At 40.1% G+C, this 18,704-nt stretch overlaps 1 protein-coding gene across 22 annotated transcripts; it reads right to left on the bottom strand.

The window, feature by feature from the left end:
* Window positions 1-69: 69 nt before the first annotated feature.
* On the bottom strand, window positions 70-18,567 carry LOC116926425 (carbonic anhydrase-related protein 10). Of its 22 annotated transcripts, none has more exons than XM_045177314.1 (20): window positions 18,427-18,567; window positions 18,317-18,360; window positions 17,794-18,174; window positions 17,655-17,724; window positions 17,534-17,590; window positions 13,633-13,802; window positions 13,065-13,374; window positions 10,289-10,339; window positions 8,740-8,876; window positions 6,953-7,150; window positions 6,297-6,392; window positions 6,164-6,230; window positions 5,930-6,084; window positions 5,510-5,641; window positions 2,282-5,331; window positions 1,644-2,205; window positions 1,418-1,551; window positions 438-1,347; window positions 240-383; window positions 70-175 (listed from the first exon to the last, which is right to left on the bottom strand). In XM_045177314.1, the coding sequence occupies exons 7-15, from the start codon at window positions 13,105-13,107 to the stop codon at window positions 5,260-5,262; spliced, it is 951 nt and encodes a 316-aa protein (XP_045033249.1). In that variant the 5' UTR covers window positions 13,108-13,374; window positions 13,633-13,802; window positions 17,534-17,590; window positions 17,655-17,724; window positions 17,794-18,174; window positions 18,317-18,360; window positions 18,427-18,567; the 3' UTR covers window positions 70-175; window positions 240-383; window positions 438-1,347; window positions 1,418-1,551; window positions 1,644-2,205; window positions 2,282-5,259. The 22 variants fall into 22 exon arrangements, with proteins under 22 accessions (XP_045033249.1, XP_045033253.1, XP_045033248.1 ...); XM_045177318.1 differs by having other exon boundaries at window positions 10,289-10,336; window positions 17,790-18,174; XM_045177313.1 differs by having other exon boundaries at window positions 17,790-18,174.
* Window positions 18,568-18,704: the final 137 nt, after the last annotated feature.

The following is an 18,704-nucleotide window of genomic DNA, read 5'->3' on the forward strand; positions in this document are numbered from 1 at the left end:
TCAAGACCAAATTCATCTTGAACTTGTCTTTGTTTCTTGTGTGTGAGCTAATAATCCACCAATGCAAGATTAATACTGGAAATCTTGTATTTAACTAACAGAACAACAATAGCATTCCTCTCTGTCACTGAATGATTCTGCAGCCACCACAGCACATCAGGTACATCCCGAAGACCTGAAAGTAAAATTACAAAAACTTTTATCTGTTAACAATAAATTCTAACATTACATAATGTCACCTCCAAGAATCTACGAGATCTAGATAGGGAAAAAGATTATATAGAACTACTTTCTTTACTTATCACCTTTAGTACAAAATGGGTGTATTAGACTAACGGAATGAAAACGTGTTAGCAAAGCCAAGCCATGCTCCTCCTTTAAAACTTTAAAATAAATGTGGTACAATGTTTCTTTGACATGAATTTTTGCCATAATACCTGTGACAACTCTGCATTGATTGAATTCAAAGATGCAACTCAAAAAACACGGAATCGGTGGTGAATTTCAAGAAGAGAGGCGGCTGTTTAAGCATCCATCCTGAATTTCAAGAGGAGACACGTACATTTAAGCATCCAGCCTCAGTCCGAAGCCACGCGAAATGAAACTTATGACGGGATAGCTGACATGTCCATGCCTATGGAGTTAGTTATTTCTCCCCTAGATGTCTAGAAAATATGGTCAAGGCGCCACCCACTTTGAAACGAAACTTGAAACCCTTCCCACCTTTCCATAAGCGAAGTAAGCCCGACTTTCTTGTAAAAAAATAACTCATACTGTTTCTTCCAAGTCAAATTGAACAAAATTTTCCACATTGTCGTTGAATTTCGAATACAAATCATGTAGTTTTATAGTTATGTACACGTAATTGAAAAAAAGTAAAAGTCGGGTTTATTTTTCTAACAGATTTTCCGCTAGACGGCGATCAGTGTCAATATCAGATATGCTAAACACTCTTACGCATCTATTGACGAAAAAAAGAACTAATCTATTGCCAACGGCAATTACAGCATCTCGACACTTTTGTCTGCAGGGCCTTATGAGAGTCGCCCCTCCTCCTTTCCTCCTTCATGGTATAGTCAATCAAATAAAAAGCGTCCCTGCAACGCGACAAGCTGATATCGTTGCTGAACTGCACTCTACTGGCGATGCTGGACTTGCAGGAGCCATTCAAAGATGGGTTTAGACATTGTAACTAAGGCGAATGTTTCATTTTTGTTACTTTAACCTTCGTCTTCCGACCATGTGTGGTACCGTTGACTCATTCTATCCTTTTATCAATATTATTTCCAAAGTGTATCTATTCCCACTTAAAATGGCAAAAACAAAGAAACAGTAACGTCGAATCCTCTGTATAATGCATAAAGAAAAGCAATACTGAGGTTAAATTTGACCGTGATGAGACTTATTAACTACTTACTAGTCACGGTCTAATGTTTTAATCTTGTACGGTTTCGATAAAATGATGGGCCGCCAGTTTTGTATTGAAGTTCTCGTCACAGTAAACAAATTTCGCATAATCTATGGCTGATTCTCTTCGCATAACTGGAACACCTAAAGCTCCCGAATAGCAATCAGATTGAATTTAAAAGAACATTAATGTGGGGATGTGCTTTTTATGTTATTGTTATTTTAGTTCGACTTACCTGATAAAACAGGCAAAATCGTCATCACTAGAGCTTTGGTACTGTCTGATTTGCCAAGAATTTGCGATTCAGTAAACTTGAAGAGCATTAGATTAGCAGCTTAGGTCATAGCAAAAACTGTAGAAGATATAGGAAACAAAATCGTAACTCGGAAAACTTCTAAATGTCGTAAAAAAGCATTTCTTCCTACGCTAGATGTCATCAGCTCCCACACGCGAAAGTCTTTGCTTCGCAGCAGTTCATCCTCAGAAGATAAACCCAAACTTTTGGGATTAAACTTGTGCTTTTCTCTTCGCAACTTCGTCCAACGTCAAATAACTATCCCGAGTTTACGCAAGATTAGTTGAATTATTAAATTAGAGAACCTGGTACAACTAAGTCAAATGAACTTTGAAACCATGCGATGGACATGGTTACCCGCTCGCCAGCACGAACCTACCACATCGACACACGTTTTTCTCTTTTACAAGCGGCAATTTGAGTTTTTCCGTCCACACTGCCATGTTCATCCAAAAACTTTAGTCACACAATGTTAGACTGACTTCAAGGTGTCAGAGTGTTCCTGGAAAAAAAAAAGAGAGAAAGACTTTAGTTCCAATTCCACGTGACGATGGCTCTTCATCTTGAATAATCTTTACCTCTTTGCAAAGGAGGCGTGATTCAATCTATCGTATGCCTCTTCATGTGAACGTGGGCTATCTCCAGATTTCGGGGTAGACATTTTCGAATCCACATCTATGAATACCTATACAGCACGGCAAAGATGCACAATTGAAGAGAGTGATGTAAAAATCAGTAATACAAAAAGGCACAAGAGAGAAAATCTTACCATACCATCGCTAGTGGGGATGCCGAGGACAAATTGAATAGACGCATCATCTCCAAAAATCTTGCGTTTCCATTTCGCTGAAACTATGTGTATGCATAAAAAGGTGAACTCGATAGGTGCTATACTGTCTCTATGCATTATTTTCGTACGCCATTGCTTTTTATCGTCGCACACATGTACATCGATGCGGTCCATCATGACGACGCATCGATGAACAAATTTAACGAAGGTGATGTTACGAAAGACACACGCAAAAAGAAAAGGTCCACGAAGATTGACGTTATCAATTGCCGTGATAAAGGATGATTGGCGTGCACATCAAATGCGCTCATCCGATAGATTGAGGCTGTAGAAAAGAATTCTCTTTTTTTTTTTTTTGGCTCGAGATGGAAAGACAACTTTAAGAGACGTTGATTCGATCGCACAGAATAAAAGCAATCGAGAAAAGTGTTCACTTTCTATACGGACACAGATGACATCTTACATATAAATGCGATAGAATGCGACACAATAACAGTTGGCCTGTTAATCCATCAAAACCCTATAACTGCTGGCAGTCCATCTCTTATTTTTTCCCTGAAGATATGGACGCACAGTATGTGTGCTTTAATATATATATACTACATATATATATATAAAAGGGGAGGAAGTGCGTGAAAGAAGAAAAGTTTTTGTTCGCGACGATCAGCAACGACGAGACAAAAGTTGAAAATGCCGGTCACGTCACAAGTCAACTGCCATCGGGAACACAAACTTTTCAAGAGGTTTTTCTTGTTATGTTTTGTTTCTTTTTCTTCTTTAGTAAAATGGAAGTAGGAAGAAGATCCCATCGATATGTCGATACATTTTAAAAGAGGAAGCGGGAGGGAAAAAAAAAAAAAGGTATTCGGTTGAAACACGAAAAGATAAAAGGAATAAATTCAACATGTTAGGCAATTGGGTTGCGACTCGACCGGAAACAAAAGCCGCGCTCCATCCGACGCGCACCCGATGATAAACTTGTTCATTTCATTCACGTCGCCTCAAAATGTGCAACTGCCAGTGCTTTCATTTTTGGAAAAAAACCAAAAAAAAAAAACAACACGCACACGGGTAGAGGGAAAAACAAATAGACATAACCTAAATAGAAAGACAAGCTAAACCTCACAAGCGCAGAAAAACCGGTAGCAAGTTAAGCTTTTTGTTTTTATTCCGTTCGCCAGGTATTATAGAAATCGATAACTTTCCATACACGCGTTATACTCCTACGCGTAGGAAAAAATAAAATAAAATTCAGCTAAAAACTTCAGTTTTTAAAAGACTGGACACCAATAATGGCCTTTTGTTCCACGAGTCCTACTATGTTTTTTTTTCACTACTCAAGTCAATAATAAATGTCGTCAACAAGCCAAACATGCTAAAACCGTTTTAAGCCGTTTCGACACTGTGTGTACCGCGGGAATTCCTTTCCCATCGTATAAATAATTCTGCATACGAGGCCCCCCACTTTTTAAAGAGATCCTTTCCCCTTTAAAAAAAAAAGGGGTGGGTGGGTGGAGGTTATTCAGTTTTTTTAACTATTATCTGCGTGACTCTTCTTCTTAATTCAATCCGCTTTTTCGTGCTACCTCAAAGTGTTTGTGGCGTGTTCGGAACAGAAGTTTTCTCTTTCTACAGGGCCACTGTCGACGAACTCATGTTTTTAGATGTATATTTAGAAATGATAAAATACTTCATCACGTTTTTTCTCATTGAAAACAAAAGTTTTTTCTTTTAACATTTCTCCTCCTCCTTTGCGACCAAGAAGGATCGTGCGGGAGTCGGGCAAATATTACATCAAAATAAAAGAAAAACAAGACACGGAAAAAAGGGAAAGAAAGTTTTTGATAACCCCCACCTCATCACCTTTTTCTTTTTTTTATCGCCGTGTCTTCTGGTTGAGCAAAAAAAAAAACGGACGCGTCGGACGGTTCTTTCCTACTTTTGTTTCTAATGTCACAACATCACACGCTATACACGAATGAGAGACGCATCACGAACAGTCCATTGATTTCGAAATGTTGCCATCATAACTCGACACCGTACGCAGCGTAAAAGTTTCGAGCATTAGAATAATGGATTCCCTCTCAACCTTTCCTCATCCTACACAGTTTGTTACTAACTCGCCAGTTGTACGGCCTCGTATAGTCGAGCCTAACGCGAATTCAATTTCGAGATTTTTCTAAGCCACGGTACGTAGGGTATCAATTGGGTCCTTACCTTTTTCCTTCGCGGTGATGACCCGAGGTGGAAGACGCCAGGTGTTGATTGAAACTTCCCGGCACCTGTCAACCAATCGATATCTAGAATAAATGTAGTATAGTGTGGATATATGGAAAGCAAATACTTGACACACACACACACGCAAGGAATACGGAGAATTTGATAATATACGCATCGTGAAAGTGAGTGAGTGAGTGTATGTATTGTAGATATGTACAAACAGAATTAGAGGAAGGAAAGTGCACACAGTTAGACAAATAAAAGATTCTTTTTTTTTTTCGGAGAAGAGGAAATAGAAGGGGATGACGTCATCGTATTATTGCAAATTATCGATTCCCATTGAATAAAATAAAAAAGGAAAAAGTACATACCAGGTACCAGCCAACAAAAGACAATTTCAGCGCAATTAAATTGACCTATAATTGATCATAGTATTTCCCCCTTGTCTGAGTCACGAGTTCAACGAAAGAAGATGACGTTTACTTCTGATAGGGGAACCACGACTCCCCTAACAGTTTAGCGTCCGTGCTGTATAAATAAATAAGATCACGTTGTGGCGATGTTCCACGAATTGGCCTTGTACGACAAGTCAGATTTCATCGTAACGCAGCCCCTTTCCTGGCAACAACACAACAAAACAATTTCATATCCCATGTTCCAACCCACAACAACACAAAAAAAAAATGCAAGAAAAATGTCTAAAACTGGAAATTTTGAATAGATCAGACTATTGCATTTTTTTTTTTAAGTAGATATGCTGCACACTATAGAAAACTATACATAAATAGATACGTACCATGGAATTGGTGAAATCAATGTTGGTTCTGACGGTGCGGTGATGGAGCGGCTGGAGTGCCCGGACATTGTTGCCTAGTGCGCCCTTAGGCGTTTCACTGTCTCCTTGCACCAAACGACGAAGGGCGTACAACTTTTATTTATTTCCCGAGTTGAAAATCATGATTCGTTTCACGAAAGAGAACGGCGTTAACCCGATATAAAAAAGGAAAAAAAGAAACACGTAGTAAAGTGAAAAGAAAAAAGTTTTCGTGTTAATATGACAGATGAATGGCTGCAATGCGCCTTTTTGGACTGACACATATTCAACCTGATTAGTTGAATACGTGAATAAAACATAAAATAGATAGGAAAAAAAAAAAAAAAAAGAAAATCCTATATCCCTTTTCCCTTTTGCATCCGCAGAAAAACCTTTCCTTACCTCTTGGCGTGTAATGTAAATGGGTTTGTTGTAAATAATCCAGGATGTGGTTTCCCAGCAGCCGGGGTGCGTGGTAGAACCCTCGTAAGTCATATAATGGTCCGTCTCGGGCAAAAGGGCGTGAAGAGAGACATGCCGCAATTCGGCCGATTGCCCTAATTATGCAAAACATCATCAAACCATGGAAATTTACGTGTTCATCGTTCTGAAATTCAGAAAGAAAAAAAAACAAACCTCGATAGATGACTTGGCCGAAAAGAGACGATAACGAACGCAATTCTGAATTCGGAGTCTCGCCGATCTGAAATAAAAATCAACTGATGATATTTTGCAGACACAATCGAACAGTTGAAAAGCGAAAGAATACCTGGACCATGACTGCGATGGCGACAAGCCCTTGCGATTTATGCCGGGCCTCGGACGCGTTGGCGTATAATTCCGCATTGTAGCCGTAGAATTGAATCTATTCAAACGGACAGAACAATAATAAGCAATTCATTAAACAAACAAAAAACAAAACACGTCAAGGGCCTTCAACAATTCCACGTAGGGTTTAAACAAAAATCTACGTCCATAAATTTCAGATATTGTTCAGACCAGCATTCCGCTTTTCCTGCTCGCTTTACGTGCTATCGTTAGTGGCACTCCATCTTTAAACGCATCGTACCTTTTACCACTGCCGCCCTTCTTCAAACAGACTGGAACGCAAGAAATAAATAAAATTCTCGAGTTGATTACGCGTCACTTTCTACTTCCCTTTCAACGTTTCGCCTTTGCTGGATACCTAAGCACGTTCTTCTACACACACACACAAGGCGTAAGGTACTCAGACACCTTGCTCTTTCATTAATTAAGGAATAGGGAAATGAGCGCGTGAAGGATCGAATTGATTTTCCCATTTAAGGGCGTTAAAAATATTTAATGGCATTTTAAAACATTGAAAATTCTAGAATTACAATGCGGGGAATACAACACGTAGGCGTGGATGAGTATATAAAAATAAATAATAATAATAATTTTTACCTCGGCCGGAAATGCGCTGCCCTGGATGCGATGCTCAGAACCGTGCGAATTATCCGTGCCATAGTGCAGAAAGACTTCTTCGATTTGGTAGCGGTAGGCCAACGGTCCGCTAGAAACGTTGACGGCCAGCGAATGCTTGGGTCCGGTTTCTGGACGGAAAACGAGCGATTGGCCCGTGTTGTGCAGGACTCCAGAGACCTAATACGGACGTCATCATCCATAAACGAATTACATCATCAAAATAAGAAGAAAATATTAAAGTATCCATTATTTTCCTTTCTTTTTCGTTACAACGAGATTGCTAAATATAAGACTGATTGACTCAGACCTTGCTGGACAAGTCCCATGCCCCTGTGTGTGTGTGTGTGTGAACATTTTCCACACGTTCCTCACGTCCTTTCCTACCCCTGTCCCTCCATCTTTTCTTTTCTTTTCTTTTCATTAAATTATTTTCATTTCCCGCGTCCCTTCACGCACGGACATCCTCACTAGTTCCTGTAGGAGAAAAATGTGCGTGTGTACGTATAAAGTACGTGCCCAACGTCCCTAATGTCTCACCTCTTGTGATCGAGTGCGGCTGTTTGAGAACCCTCGGACTACAACAATAAATCAACATTCGGCAGCAACAGCAAAGTAGACACAATTTTTCTTATTGAATTATTCCGCAACGCCATTTTTCTTTTTTTCGAAATAATAAAAAGACAAGAAATGTAAGAAAAACTCGGGAAAAAAAAAACGTTGACGCGGCAAAGATAAAGATTTAAAAAAAATCTTAAGTCTACGTATCAGCAGATATTGGATTCTCGAGAGCTGATAAGCGAACCAGGTGATAAATCCTAGTTGATAGGATAGTTATAAGTGAACGACCATCCTCACAAGAAGAAGAAAAAAAAATACATTAAAAAAAAAAGCCCATCCAATCGCTTTATTTAAAAAAGAAAACAACGGTGCAATCGGCTTGATTCTAAAAGTTTGTCCCACCGCTAAATGGAGAAAGATAACCCCCATTCCAGGTCATACCATCGCCCAGCGCGATCTCATTTTGAATGGGATCGTGACCCCGCAGCTGCGAGGCCATTCGTATTTTTTGAAAACGTTCTGCCCCGATTTTCTTTTGGCATTAGACTAGAAGATTCAGATCCAGATTTCGTGAAAGAGAGCCTACCGTGTCTCGCTTTGTGTTCCGTTTGCCAAGAACGACACCAAGGAAACTGACGAGAAATCGAATTTTCATTCTTGCACTCCTCCATCGTTTTTTTTGTTGCTCCATTTTATTTTGAAACGCTTGCGTAGAGGGAAAAGAAATCGTGATCTCTCAAAAAGATTTCAAAGGTCAGAGCGTCTCTTTCTTTTACGTTTCCCCTCGCTTTTGAGAAAAAATTATTCCCTTTTTTTTTCTCACTCTCTCTGTCTCTTCATCCGCATCAAACCTTCGTCCTTCAGCTATCGAAAGTGTCGATTATTGATTCCCCCCCCCCTTTTTTTTTGTTATTTGTTCGAGTGTCTGAGGCTGGTGCCACGTCAGGGAATTTTAATACAAGATTATCTAACCCACAAGCAGAAAAATATATTTTTTAGTACAACCAAATCTCTGTCACTCCCCGAGATATTCAAATCACTTGAACTAGTCGGCCTTTTAACCCTAACAAAGAAAAAAAGGGGCGCGTGACTCGTAAGGTAAATTCTGTTCACGCGGGGGGTGGGCTAGGATTTTTTTTTCCCTCCCCGCTTCCGAATATTTAGAAATAAAATTATTCATTACGGCTGTGTGTTGAAAAAAGGCGTACCTTGTGCTTGTCGACGCTGAGTGGCCGTAAATTCGGATCGTAAAGCATTTTGGCAGGTTCAATATCGATGGGTGATTGCCTCCTGCCTTTGTTACATAACATCCACTGCGGGTTGATCAAACCCCAAAATGACGGACCTGCGTTTATTAAAAAAAAAATTTGTTTATCTTTATTGTAAAATGTAGCAAAAAGAAACCACAAGCACTTTGGGGAGGGGGGGACGGGCATATTTCTTTTTAAAGATTCCTTTGAATAAAGTTATTAAAACACGCCCACCCACTGCGTTCTTCAAATATTTCATCAAGTTTTGTGAGGACTATTAATGCGCAAAGATCCAGAGGTCCAGGGCGGGTAAAAGTAAAAGGGATACGCAAAGTAGGGATTTATATCCTTAAAACTTTTTTTTCCCCCCATCTTCGATCTCTACAAGAAGAATCGAAGAGGAAATATTTGAACATCCGCCATCCGCCCTTTTATTTTGCATAGCGAATATTGCCCCACGTTATTATGCAAACATGTATACACGTCTGGGAGGAGGGGCAAAGATGGGGCGAGGAGGATATTATAGAGATTTTACGTTGAGAGTTTTGGACGTTATGAATCCGCTTCATTTTCTTTTTTCAAGCAAAAATAAAAAGAGGAACATTTCAAAATCAAAACAATTTTCTTTTCCCCCTCTATCCATAGCGTATAATATAACGATCCCTATAGCCTGTGATGATGATGATCGAGAAAGCCATCATTGAGTCAAAGCCAGTACGCAAATCTTTTCGTTTTTTCAAAAGGTTCTTCTTCTTTCAACTACTCCTCCTCTTTTGTGTAAGGCCACCCACCAAAAAAAAAAAAGAAAAAAAGAAGGTGAGCAGAAAAGCTTTTGTGAGCCAAAACGGTAGGGAATTAAAAAAAAAAAAAGGGAGAGAGAATTTTGTGTTGGCAGCATCTGCTTTTGCAGCATCATCATCAAAAGAAATGAATAAAAAAAAGAGGGATTTAGGGAGGGCCTCTTACGTGTATAGTCACGTGCGAATCCCCCACCCATGTCTTTTATTATTATTATTTTTTTTAAACCATCTCTTTCGCAATTGTCAACCAAGACTGAACAACCAAGGGAACAATACCCTTGCCAACAGCATCGGGTCGTGAAAAAGACCAAAGACGACAAGAACAAAAAATAAATAAAATATTCACTCGTGAAAAATAAAAACACACACACACACACAAAAAGGGGGTATACGTGGCAAACAATAGAAAGCATGTTTGATGTGTCAATAACGACAACGGAGCCATGACACCAGCACTATCTGATACAAGTCCTTTCTCTCTTTTTTTGTGTGTGTGTGTGTGTCTTGTTTATGATTAAGAAAAACATGAAAAGTTTTAATCATAATCTTTTGCTGTTTGGTTGCTTTTTCTTAACTTAAAACTAAGGCTGACGTGTCTTTGACATTAAACACTTTTTTGCCCTTTGAACACGTCACACACGGATGAATTGTAAATGACTTTAAAAAACCCCAAAAAAATGGAAAAGAAAACTTTTGAAAATGTTTACCTGAAATGCCGTCATAAGTCCACCATTCCTCCCAACTGGCCAGCGATCCTGCTGAGAATCGAATGGAGAAAGAAAAGAAAAAAAAATCATTGAAGAAACGGTTCAGATGTGCTCAGGCAGACGAAAGCCGTGTAACACGGTTACAGCAACGAGGAGAAACACGGGGTGGATTAATTTAATAATTAAATCCTCGGGGTGCGACTAAGTACCGGGGCCAACAGAGACGAACAAGACGAGAATAGACAAACAGCAGTTGGCGATAGCGAGTAGAAGGGATAAACAATCACCAGGAGGCGAATCATTTGATTGTCCTGGATTGTTAAAGGTATACTCCCCCCTTCTTGATCCAATCAAACATTAGAGGGGGAAAAAAAGGCTACATTATTCATTCCCTCCTACGAACGTGTCAAAAAGTTTGAAGCTATCGGTAAGAGTAAAAGAAGAAGAAAAATAAAGATGCTCTCAAAATACTCGAGGGATAAATACCAATCAGCAACTGTGTTTGCTGAAACTGCTTTGGCTCCAACCTATAAAACTACCATGGCAATAATACTGCAGAGAGCGAACTGGATTTCCATGATCTAAAGAGAGAAATAGGTTCGACGAGAAGTTTACGAACAAGCATTGAGAGATATAGGGATTTATTCGGGATAAATCCATACACGGACTCGCTACCCCTCCCTGTGTGTATTGCTATAATACTCTATTCTGTCCATCTTGCTCCCTGCCCGCATGTAAGCGCATAGAAGGTGATACACTAGACTATATATAAATGTAGTACTAGTGCCAGTAGTTTCTACGTGGGTAAAAGATCAAACGACTTTTCACAGACACTCGCCGGCAGCAAATGGCACACAAGAACTATCTGCACTACCCCGACGCCCCCCCCCAAAAAAAAATAAATAAAAGTTTTTTTTTTCTTTCCACACATCACCAGCAGTAGTGTAGAGAGTAATAGCATAACACTTTTGCAGTAGTACTAGTACTAGTAGATTTTTTTTTTTTCCAAGTGCATTACAACGAAAACGTCTTCCGTTTTACTTCGGACGTTCGGGGCGGGTCGGGACTCCCATTTCCATTTGATTCCCCAAGCGAATACGGCCAGTGACTCTACAGCTCCTGCGGCCTTCTTCTGGCGATGCCGTCAATAGACGGGCACAAAATGCAATACCCACCGGTCTTTCCATCTCGCTCACTCTTTGTCTCTTTTTTTTTTTTCCCCGTGTGCGATACCTTTGATTTCCTGCAAGACCAGGGACGATATTTTATCTTCCCAAAAGAGAACAAGAAGAAAAAAAAAGTTACTTATAACGAAAAGCTCTTAATCGGATTCGCGGTACCCCTTCGATCGGATGTGTGGCGGATGCACGTTCACCTTGTTCTGTTGTTTCAACCGGTTCTGCGTTTGATTGTCTCGGTATTCAATCCCGGACTTTTTGTTCTCCATCTTCCTGCCGTACCACTCCCGTAACACACACGAAATCCCCCTCCCCCCCCATTCCTAACTCGACATCATTGACGAATGAGAATGGAAACTCGACAAGAGTCCTCCGCACACGGGAGACAGGATTTCGCAGAAGGAAAACAACGGCTGTTGCTTATTTCAACCAATAAAAAAAAAGGAGGGGAGAGGAAAACACACGTTAATGTGATTGTACGCATGCCAATCTGCCAGGGCATTAAAAAAAAGGGGAGGGGGAGGTAATACGGCGGAAGATATACAACACTAGCGCATCTCTTTATTTTATTAGGGGACGGTAAAAAGAGCGCATACACACGCCCACCAACCGCAAGGAAAGAACAATTGTTAATGATGAAAAACGATGAGGCTCTCTCCCATTTCGCGGTGAATAATCGTCGCCCCCCCCCCCTTTTTTTTTACACGTACGATCTATATCAAATGGTAGATGCGCTTTCATCTATAATCCATCGACTTTTTGTTATTATTCCTCCACTTTTAGGTGTACCGATACTCCTCCCGAAACATAAACAAACAAAAAAAAGGATAGTCGTGTGGCAGGTAGTCACTTTAATTGAAGATGAACGAGGAGGAAGCCAAAATATCGCACTAGCCGACGCCCTTGATGGACGGTGTTGATTTCCTTGCCGCTATTGGGTACAACAACAACGGCTGTATGGACGCATCCGTTTCTTAATGACGTGAAACAAACGTTGATTAAGTGGGGCAAGAAAGTTGTACCACTTCGGTCAATGATATGGAGAAAACCTATCCGATCATCATCATTACGAGATACCACAGAAATACTGTGCATTTAAAAAAAAAGAAAAGGTAGAGCTCGTCGTACTTGCGCTTACCTACGATCGATGATTGAATCTTTTATAGACAGAAGAATAAATAAGATTTCCTCCCAACCCCATCCTCTTGCACAGACATCAAACACAAAGGGATGATACAAAAAAGAACAAAAAATGATAGGCCAGCAAGCTAATCTAGTAGCACTACCTCTTGCATCGGTGAAAGCTTTTAAAATGTATGACTAAAAAAAAAAAAAAGAGGATTTGCTTTGCAAGATATGAACCCCCACGAATGATGAAAGATTACGAAGATTACGTCAATAATTCTTTAGTACTAGGAGGTTTCGACATCGAGTTAAAGTTTCATGCAACTTGCAAAATGTCAACTATTCTCCGAATAAACGGCTAAGACGTACACATCAACCAGGTAAATGGATGACATTCAATAAGAATCTTCCAATAAAAACACGACACGATCGATGGAGTGCCGTCAGTTAGACGTGACGTTCAAACAACTCACCTGGTAAAACGACGAAACAGACGAACGCTGTCAGAGATTTCATGGCAGGTTCTTTTTCGAGCAAGGGGGAAATGATACGGCACGATCACGCGGGAAAAATCACACGTGCTCTTCTTCCCTTTGCCGCGCCGACACACAAGACACGCAGGGACAAGCAAGGCGATCTCCAGAAAAAGGACACGTAAAAACAAAACACACACACACAAAAATGTCGACCAATAAAGCGAGAAGATTCGCTACACCTGGTGCTCACGCACGCACGCACTTAAGTGGCCGATCACTATTCAAACTGACCCATTTTGGGCAATTTCTGCAAACAGAAAAAAGGAGCAATCTAATGTCCAATAACAATAAAAAGGGAGAAAAAGTAATATTCTAAAAACAATTATTGGACGTGTGTTGAAAACGCAGGTAATCTGGAATCAACTTCATCGAAGGCGGCACACAGGGGAAATCATTTACTTAAAAGAGAAAAGTACCTCGCAAAAAGAACAACAAATGTAATCGACTGAAGAAAGATTACGAGGGAAATAGAAAACAAAAAAAGGTGGAGCGCGTTGTGTGCTACCTTGTCGACGACGTCGAGGATACTGATGGCCCACCATGCAAGATGCAAGTTCTATAGACCCTCGCTAGTACGCGGCAGCCAAAAAGAAGTCTATGGCGGTGAGGTGGTTCCATAGAAAACTGACACGCAGGTTCCGGTGTTTGAGACTCAACCTCGGGGGTCGTGGTTCGCTATTCATCCAGAAAGGAAAAGTAAAACAAAAACCAAGCATGGATAATGATGGCTGGGCAGAAAGACTAAATTATTAGGTACGTGTAGCCATCATACACATTTATGATTCATAGCGATTTTTTTGGGTAGGATACCAAAGAGGATTAATAGCCATCCAAGTAAACAATACAACGATTACGATAATCAATTAGAAAAACAGAAGAGATCACCAAGAAACAATATTTGTTTCATTGACCTCTAATTTGAAAAAAACAAACAAACGAATCTGCAGATGACTGTCGTGTTTTCTAATCTTTAGCTACCGATCGCGAATCAAAGTTGGAAGCGACACGCACATCATCAATAAGTTATCCCCTTTGCTTTTTCTATCGGAAATAGAGGCAAAACAAAATATCTGAAAGAATAGACAGACTCAACGGCGGAAAGAAACAAGAACATCCGCGATTCTGTACGTTCATCACGTCTACACCATAACAATATATATATACACACACACACGACTGTATACATAAATATAGTTTAGGAGATTGAGAGACAAAAAGTTGATCAAATGGCGACCCGCCGCAATATTTGGGCGTGCCGACTTGCAACAATAAAATACTACAGTTGGTTGCTGTGGGCCGAAACTACCGGCGTATAGCTAATGACTTGGGACCGTATTTTTTTATCTTTTTGTTGTGTCTGATTTTCTTTCGATTTGAGATTCAAAGCAAAGTGCTCCCAATAGAGCTCTTTTTTTCCCCTCTCAACTACGCAACGTTGTGCCGAGACAAAATATATAGATATATATAAAAAGAGAGATTTTTCAGAGTTTGATGGATGCCAAACCCTTACGACCCATTAAGGAGCGGACTAAGCAATCAAAAGGTCCCAGACATTTTTAATCAAAAGGCAAGCTTCTCGATGCGCCTGGCGTCAATGGGATTACAATAACACAAGAAGGCGCAAACAAATCAAAGTCCATAGTTTCTTATACATAACACTATTCTTCAGTTAAGTTCTTAAAACGAAAAAAAAGAGGATAACTTCACGACGTGTTTACATTGGCCTAGCTATCCGTCAACAATTCTAACCTGCGACTATGAAATTAGAAAAACGTTTTAGAACAACGTGCGAAGACAACAGAGAAACTTGGAAAGAATTTGCATAACAAATGAGATGGAAAGAAAGAAAGCCACACCGGTGAAAAACGGAACAGCTGTTAAAACACATAACGGTGTGTACAGATCGACGTGTGTTTGCTACATCACGGAGATCACCCGCTGTGTTTTGTCATAAGACAACATAAAATAAAATAAATAAAAATATCTTTGCCTTCCCCCAAGTAAAAATAAAAATTATTCGGCAGGTGAGGGGAGATCACGTGACTGGAACGGAGGCCGGCACCGATTGTGTGTATGCTCACTCTATACGCAACGGACTGACACTTCGAGGCCAACTCTACGGGGTTTCCCAACTTAAATTCCTTTTTTTTTTCAAGTGTTATTTATTCCTCACGGACACAAACTGTAAATAAAGAAAAGCCGAAAAAAAAAGGGCAAATCATCGGTTATTAGTTACGAGAGGGCCGCGGGGGATCGTGTGACGGAGCAAAATGCCACCAACCGAATAGAAAGAAAAGGAAACGTCAAGAGTGCGCGGAGCGAATTCGATTCCGGAAACTATCTACCCCCCCCCCTCACCCATCTCTCTTTGCTTTCCTGACGAACGATCCATTTAGGCAACTTTACGAATAGGTGGCAAAGACACCCGCGCGCACACCTTTCCTTTACTACTTGCGTAAATTATCTATAGGTATCTACCGGATCCGCACACACACATGTGTGTGTATTGAGAAGAAAGCTCTTTCCTCTCGTTAGATGCGTCACCATTTCTGTTGCCTTTGGGGAATAAGATGCGACCCTTCTCCCGCGACAACAAAAAGTGGCTTTGATAATGCCAGCGAGAGTCTATAAAAGGAAAAAAACAAGTTTAAGAGTCAAGTAGATACTCTGTGCGCAGATCTGCACAGTGAGGCGAAATCTCTATATTCGAACGTGAAAATGGCGATCGTCGACTTTAATTGACAAGCTTTGGCTCTCTACTCTATGTTACACACAACCCAAACTTTTGGTGGAAGGTAAGGGAGAACGGAGCGCTAATCATAACGGATCCCAGCAGAGGGAAATTTAGAAAAAAAAAAGTATTTGCATTTTTCTTTGAACGAATTTTAAGTTGGAATAGAATCAAAACGGTCGTTACGCTATTGGGCATAACATTAGATCATCTGAGTGGGGACGCTGCGTTATGTTGGCCATTGCTGCCGAGCGATGTGTTATGCATATCTGTGCGGTGAGAGTGACGTCCATAGTCGGTAAACCGAATAATTGGTGCGTCAATAATCGATGATTGGCCGCGCTGCCCGGGGATGAAAACAGCAAAAAAGACGCACACGTACTCGGAGAACGCGGGACAAACGAGAGAAAAGATATAAGAGATGGCCTGCCAATATATTGATTGGAAGGCAACTTAAATCCTCGTTGAATCATTAAACACCGTGGCACGGTTGGCGGTCCTCGAGTTCCATCAATTATTACCCGTTGCCTTCCCCTTGCTCCATGTTCGGTATACATAGAGTCAATGCAGCAAACGATGAGGATGGAGTGTGTTCAGCACTAATCATTTTAAGAATTAAATGGAAGATTCTATCTACAACTGCTTGCGTCGCGCTCGTTCGATCGTTGCCCACACGCACAGTGAAAACCGTATTGCATTTTAACGAATGCAGAGAAATACCTATAGTCTACGACCAAACTGGAAGGGCAACCAATCAAGGGACAAATCATCTCCAATTTTGTTGGGTCACACGAAAATTGTGCCTTTTCTGTCAAACGGGCGAAAGAGAAAAGAAATTGGAAAATAAAAAAAGAGGGAGACGAGCAAATCACAAGGACGAAAATGGGAAGGCGAGTGGATTCGGTACATGAATAAGTGATGAAGTCTACTAGACACGATTCGTTATGTGGCTCGGCGCTACTCGACGCTTTTTCTTGTCCCTTTTTTTTCAGACATTTTTTCCTGATTCAGTTACGGTCACCCAGTGTAGCGGAGGAACGGCCAGCGAGACATCGTCGCTAGCGAAAAAAGGCTGGCAGGAGACGACAGGGAAGAAAAGATTTTTCTTTTTTTAGGGTAGAAAAAAAAAAGGGCGGCGCTTGATCAAAGTCAGTGAATCATAGAAGATGAAGAAAAAAGAACCCTACGCTTGGTGATTTACATCGAACGTGTGTTACTGGCATAGACAAAGAAAGAGTTTTTCTATCCCAGCTTCCCTTCATTTTTTTTTTTTTCCAGGGGAGAAAAGTTTCTAATCAAAGATTTCAAAGGTTCCAGCGGCAGCCGGGCTTTTGTTGATGGAGCTAATCTGTTGTTATACGAGACACTGGAAAAGGATTTTTTCAGCTACCCTTGATTTTTTTTTTTTGCCTTTTCATCATCGATACTCGACACATTGCAGGATTTTTTTACACGTTTCCCTTTTCATCTTTAATTTGATTTTAAAGCACGCGTCTTTTCCCCCTCTTTAGTCGGTACTGTGCCTTAATTTTTAAAAGGGAAGATGACGCGATTACACACTATCCAACTTAGCAACAAAATTTTAAAAAACACAAGTTTTGTGACACTCACATTGCAACGGAAGGTTAAAGGTAGAAGATTGTTCAAAAGCTGTAGGTATTTTTAGATTGCCTACCTTTAGACAGCGTTCCTTTTCCAACATTCATGCAGTTCATTTTTGTCACCAAGGTATCTATATGAATTAGAATAATTAAACTCAAACTACTATGTCATTTGATCTCAAGTCCATAGCTTACGCAGTGTTTCAGCGGATTGGAAAAGGTCAATGGTGTCACCACATTTCCTGGTTCCATTCTCCGTCACGCACTGATAAACGAAAACAGTCGTATCTATTGAAAATAAAAAAACAAAAAACCTATGACCTTTCATACCTACAATATGATTGCGATGTCCTCGGATAATGAGAATGAAGAAGCATCTAATTTTCGTTGATACTTGGAAAGACGAGTAATGACCGAGGAATCGAACACCGAACACGTGTTCGCCATCACGAAGTGCAATGGAGATTTTTGCTGTTTTCTCAAACCATCTTTTCTTAAATCCCTTCCATAATTATCACAAACCATTTGCACTATTTGAAGATAGAATTATATGAGCAAAAATATTCTTTGAACCACGTATGACAGTAGCTTAGCTTCGAGTTAATGAGCATATATTATGAGACTTGCATCTACGACTTCCATGCAACCAGTGCTTCCATTCCAGAAGGATGGGAATGACCGGGACATTGCCAATTCGGGGTACCAAAACCCTAGACTTAAAAAAATAATTAATACTTACTAATAGGCAAATAATAAACAATTAAAAAACTAAATTAAATTAAAAATTAAAAGTGCAGAATTTTCTTTGGTAGAAAATACTAAACAACTCCTGACGAAATCATGAATTGCGTGAATACCTCAATTTACGAATGGTGATTTATGAGATGTTTCTTCAAAAACGCTAAAAAGGGTTAAACTTTAGTCGTGGAAGCTTCGCATTCAACAAGCATAGTTAAAACCATTTTACCTTTTTCGTTCAGGAACTTCCAAAAGACGCGAATGTATTTCCAATGTCATCTAGCGGCCGTTTTTGACACTGTTTTTGATTTGGCAACAATGTCTCCTCGTGAGTTTGTTGACAACTAGATTATATAAAAAACACGTCACCAAAAGAATGTTTCACTTTTAATTTAAACTCTGTATTGGAGGAAACGGTCTACTACCCTCCCAGGAACTTCTGAGGTAATAAAGTGACTCGTTTGTTGTCTCTTTAAAACTATTTCATTCATGTTTCGAAAGGTTTCT

This window comes from Daphnia magna, linkage group LG7, assembly GCF_020631705.1.
Source record: "Daphnia magna isolate NIES linkage group LG7, ASM2063170v1.1, whole genome shotgun sequence".
Taxonomy (NCBI): domain Eukaryota; kingdom Metazoa; phylum Arthropoda; class Branchiopoda; order Diplostraca; family Daphniidae; genus Daphnia; species Daphnia magna.